We start from the raw sequence: 5,256 nt of genomic DNA, 5'->3' as shown, positions 1-5,256 counted from the left end.
CGCACTTGAATGGGTTAAATGCAGAGCACTAATTCCAAGTATGGGTCACCATACTTTGCCACACGTCACGTCACTTTTATTTTTTATTTTTTTAATATATTATTAATACATGCGGTTCACATGGTTATTTCATGTATGTTATATTTGCAGCAGCAGTATTTCTTACATGCTCACAGCAGCATGTTGTGGATGTATTGGCAGTAGCAAGTCTCGGTACTTGCTCTGCCGCAGCAGTGTAGCAGATCTATTCCGCCAAGACCAAACACATTAACATTGTCATGTACATTACCATGCCAATCCCTCCGAGAGTTGTCATTACAGAACTATAATCTTTAGACACAGTTCATATCACAGTAAAAATTACAAGTTCTGCAACTTAAAATGTTCATCATCTTAATTTCATTCACTAAACCTAAATGTTATCATAGCTTAAAATCTGCCCATTTAGATTAAGCACATGCTTTGTCTCAAAATGCTAATTGTCTAAATTAACATCAAGTGAACTCCTACATCTTGAGACAAAATCAGCGTTGAGAGTCACAAGTAGACCTTAAAGGCCTGTTCACACCAAGGACGATAACTATAAAGATAACGATAAAGATATAGTTCTAGAAATCGTTCTCAATATTAAAGAATAGCAGAGTCCACACCACAACTATAACGATAAAGACAAAGAGAAACGATATCGTTGGAATCACTTTCAAAACGATTTTTTTCCCCGCTGATGAACGATAAAAAATTGACAGCCAATCAGAATCCATCCTGCTGTAACGAGCTTGAGAATTTAAAGCGGCAGACGAGTGTGCGCTTAGAATAAACAGATGATATCGTTCGCTGGTGTGGACGCTAATATCGTTATCTTTATAGTTATCGTTCTTGGTGAGAACGGGGCTTAAGACTTGGTGCATGACAGGATCATGGGTCATGAGGAATCCAAATTTGCTGTACTATAGTTTCAGGAACAAGCACTCAAAAGCAAGCTGCAAAAATGATTGACTGTCTGTTTCTTCCACATTGTGACGTCACATTGACTGCCAACACGGCATCACATCAACACCTAGTTTAACACCATGACCTCTATCGCTCATCCACTGGTGCCTTATAGGCGAAATAATAAGACGAGAGCAGGACGAGCGCTTTTCCAACACAACAAAAGATTATTACGGGTTGTTCACACAGGACGCGTTCTGCCTCAGTTTTTAGAATAGTAAGCTTGAACTGAATGGACTTTCCTGAAAGTTCTTAGAAATTCAGAATCTTTGAGTATTTATTTCAGCACTGTTTAATTTGATTATTTTCCTTTTTTAAATCGAAATCCTCAACCCAGCCGAATATTAACACATTTCAGCTCAGCACAAATAGTAATTACTAAAAAAGGGAATAAGCATGCTTCTGGATCTGCATTAAAATTCATAAATTTGAAAGGGGAAGAAGCATCAGTGAATTACAGCAATGAGAATCGTGGGTCTCTATGCAGTGATAACCATGGGTAATGATCATTAAAACCAACAGCAAACACTGTCATAGACTGCCTTATAGCAAAAAACTCATTCATAACTATAAAAAACACAAAGAAAGAACATCTGTTTTACATCTAACTTAATACATGATAGCCAATATATGAATACTGAGGACGTTTTTCACTTTAAGCACACTGTGAGCTCCTGAACCAAAGCAGGACAGAAACATCATCCATCCTAACTTCCACCAAAATCACTCAAAATACAATCAGGTGACAACACAGGTATCAAAATGCTGATTTATCATGCACTCAGTGACAATGCAATAACCTGTTAAAAGTTTTCTATCAAATTTTTCCAACGGCTGTCAAGTGAGTTCTCAGGTTTGGTTCTCCTGTTTGTTCTCCTTTGTATCTAGATATCTGCTTCAATGCGAACTCATATTAACTACATTATTTTACAAATGCATCATGGAATATTAATCATCAGTTCATCGTACACATCACTTGAAAATCAATCCAGAAAACTGCAGAAAGCAGGGACTTACAGTCTGGACAGAGCCGCGTTCTTCTGGAACAGAAGCTCTGGAAGCTGGTGAAGCTGGTTTCTGTTCAGACGTCTTTGAGAAAAGAAGAAACAAACACATTCACAGATTGAGCAAACACAAGACAACAGTACTAGATCTACAGACCCATGATTGTGATGCAAAATTGCTGATTAAGCTTTTGAATGCTTAACCTTGGTAACTTCAGGGGAACTTAAGCTGAAGATGCTTTAGATAATGACAGCAAACCTCCTGAAGAATGCTGGAAACTATTCAAATCAAGCAAATTAGTTCACAACCACTGGCAAAATAACACATCTAGAGCTGATGGAAAGAATGAGTGAAGTGTGAGTTTAGCTCCACAACACTGTCTGTAAATTAAATAAATGTTAAATTAATTAAAAGTTCTCTCTTTGTTTTGTGCTCCCGGTTATGGAGGGCCATACAAGCCGTAATTCATTCTGGCTCTCTCACACACTTATATTCTCCTTTCACACATACGTTTTTGCTCTCAATCACATATTTTAATGCACACATTCTTACATTTTCCTCTTACATTCATATATTTTACATGTATACATTTTGCTATTATGTAAATGTATTCAACGTATACATTTAATATGATAAATAATATATGTATTTAAGAAGAAAATGCATGTAGGCCTATGTCTGAAGAAAACATGTGTCTGTAACAGAAGAATGTGTATGTGTGAGAGAGTTTGTTGTATTCAGGACAGGTCATGGCTGAGGTATAGATGTGGTGGCCGCACAAGTGTTTCAGCTATTGGGGTTTTAAAAACGAATATAATCATGAAAATGTTACATCTTTGGCCTTGTCCCTTGAGCGAGTTGTGTTTGAGGGCGCAGGCGCAGCCTCTGCCATGTTGCCAGATACACTTATTATAAGCGTCTATGGATTTGTTTTTTCCACTTACGTGACAATTTAGGAAATGAATAAAGTGGGAGGCTGCAGGTTAGGGTCAGTGATATGTTTCCCAAAATGTAATTTGTGTGGAAATATTACCAAGTCTGTCAACAGATGCACTGAAGACGGGATAAGTCGCGCAAGCAGAGAAAACACTGTACCAGACAGAACAAATTCATTGTTTGCGATGCTCGAAATACTGGAAGAAAACCGTATTGAATCGGGGTGGGGGTTAAAATGAATGTATTTCTGAAGAGAACTGAATGTCTTCAGAAAAGTTGGCATTTTCTCTTCCTCGTATATTAAAGTAGTGTTTATAAGCGCTGTGCTGCTTTGTTTACAGCGGTAACCAAGGAAACGCTGTATCGCTGCTGCTCCATAAGCGCCACCTGCTGTCAGAGAGTGAATCTGCGTCTCATTCAGAGCTTCTGCTGTATCTGTTTTGTGCAGGTGCATTTTTATTATTTTTTGTTTGTTTGTTTAAGACCAGTTTGGCCAGTAACAGAGCAAGTTAACAAACAAACAATAAATACATACATACATACATACATACATAAAAACTATTATTTGATTCATTTGATTGTGAAAAAAAATCAGCAATTGGAATCGGTCATGAAAAATCCTGCTCAGTGCAGAACAATAGGTTACAGAAAGAAATTTTTTAATTTAAAATTAAAATTAAACAAATTAAAAACTGTACTTGAAAAGAAAACAGGATGACTTTGAATAGCATAATTGTAGTGGTGTTAGGATGAGCTGAACAAGTCTTGCATATGTATTACCTGGTTTGAGAGTGACATCCTGAAGTCAGAATACATGTATGTGTTGATATAAAGTGTATATAGTGTATACTGTATAACGTGTATGTAAAGTGTATATATATATATATATGTGTGTGTGTAAGCAGAAACATGTACGTGAAAGAAGAATGCAAGTATGTGAGAGCACCAGAATGAGTTATGGCTTGAACGGCCCTTCATACCCGGTCATGTAAAGAATAAGGTTTGTCTAAATTTCTTGTCTAGAGATTGCAGCTTTTCAATGATAAGTAATTATTTTTGTTTGTTTATAGCCTGTTAAGGTATTCGGCCACTTTGATATGTTGATATTTCTTTATTTCTGGAATGTAATGTCTTCTTTAAAATAGGAAGGACAATCATTATTAAACAGTAAGTTTGTAGTTTTTGTATTGTTACAATATCAGTAGAATATGTGTGTATGTATGTGTATGTGTGCTCTTTCTCCTTGTTACCTGCACTCAGATATCCACGTTTATTTGTCAGCAAAAGTCTGGCGGATGATGCAAAACACATCATTTGACATCATCTAGCAAACTTTTGACAGCCTTTTGTTAAGACTACACATCAGACTTCCACATTTTTGTATTCCCACCAAAATCTAAAATGCATTATGGGGGTTGAAGTTTTTGTCCTATTTCTCTGTTTTTCTAGTCATGTAGCACTCATTTCAGGATGTTTTTCACATTTATACTGCATAGACAGACAAGTTTTATTAAAAGCCCATCTTATCAGTGGTAAACTACACCTTTAAGTATGACATTTTTTGTAATGTAATAATTGTTTACTCTTAAATACAAGAATAATATAGTCCATTTCAGCGGTCTATCAGCAATTATCAGTGTCAAAATGATTGAGATGACCAATCAAATCAAAGAAGGCAGGCTTTACTGAGTTCTCAGCGTGATGCTTAATGGTGAAAGAGTCGAGCGCGAGGTAAGATGAAGGCTAGAGCTAAATATTTAATATCTGTTTTACAATAGAAATGTTAAACACGACTGGAAAACACACTCTATTTAACTTTTTTGTCCAATTTTGAATTTAAAATGTATAATATAGAATCTACATACAAGACATATTTGCCTAAAATCATTTTAAATGATTGCTATGCCATTTATTTGATATGGAGGCCTGTAGTTGAGTAAGTGGGCGTTTGAGCACACAGCATAGCTGTTTTCAGCAGCATGTCAGTGAGCTGATGTTGAACACTTACAGTCTCTCCAGCTCTCTCATGTCATCAAACGCGCCGCGCTCCACTGTCCCAATCTGGTTCTCCATCAGCTGCCTGTTTAGAGAAAGGACAAACCACAGGAAATGACTGAGATTCGAGGAGTGGAGCAGGAAAAGTGCTGCTGACTGTGGATGAAGACAGAAGCCACTGCCACATGAACCGTGAGAGGAAGCTCTGAAAATAGCAGTTCTGTGAGCTTTATGCAGATTTAGGTCCGTTTCACACCGAACTCACAAGCAGGGTGTTAGTGAGACAGCAGCGGCTTCTCACCGACAGAACTGTAACTACAGAAAATGCAA

The 5,256-nt window shown here is 37.0% G+C and overlaps 1 protein-coding gene across 1 annotated transcript in view; it reads right to left on the bottom strand.

The window, feature by feature from the left end:
* The window catches only part of slit1a (slit homolog 1a (Drosophila)), an 81,183-nt gene that overhangs the window by 68,649 nt on the left and 7,278 nt on the right, over nucleotides 1–5,256 (bottom strand). Inside the window, exons 3-4 of the mRNA XM_016555852.1 lie at nucleotides 4,940–5,011; nucleotides 2,008–2,079 (exon numbers count right to left, since the gene is read on the bottom strand). Of these exons, the coding sequence (XP_016411338.1) occupies nucleotides 2,008–2,079; nucleotides 4,940–5,011 (144 nt within the window). The remainder of the gene's footprint in view (nucleotides 1–2,007; nucleotides 2,080–4,939; nucleotides 5,012–5,256) is intronic.

The sequence above is a fragment of the Sinocyclocheilus rhinocerous genome, unplaced genomic scaffold (genome assembly GCF_001515625.1).
Source record: "Sinocyclocheilus rhinocerous isolate Xijiao unplaced genomic scaffold, SAMN03320098_v1.1 scaffold347, whole genome shotgun sequence".
Classification (NCBI taxonomy): domain Eukaryota; kingdom Metazoa; phylum Chordata; class Actinopteri; order Cypriniformes; family Cyprinidae; genus Sinocyclocheilus; species Sinocyclocheilus rhinocerous.
This window is presented reverse-complemented; position numbering and strand designations above follow the sequence as displayed.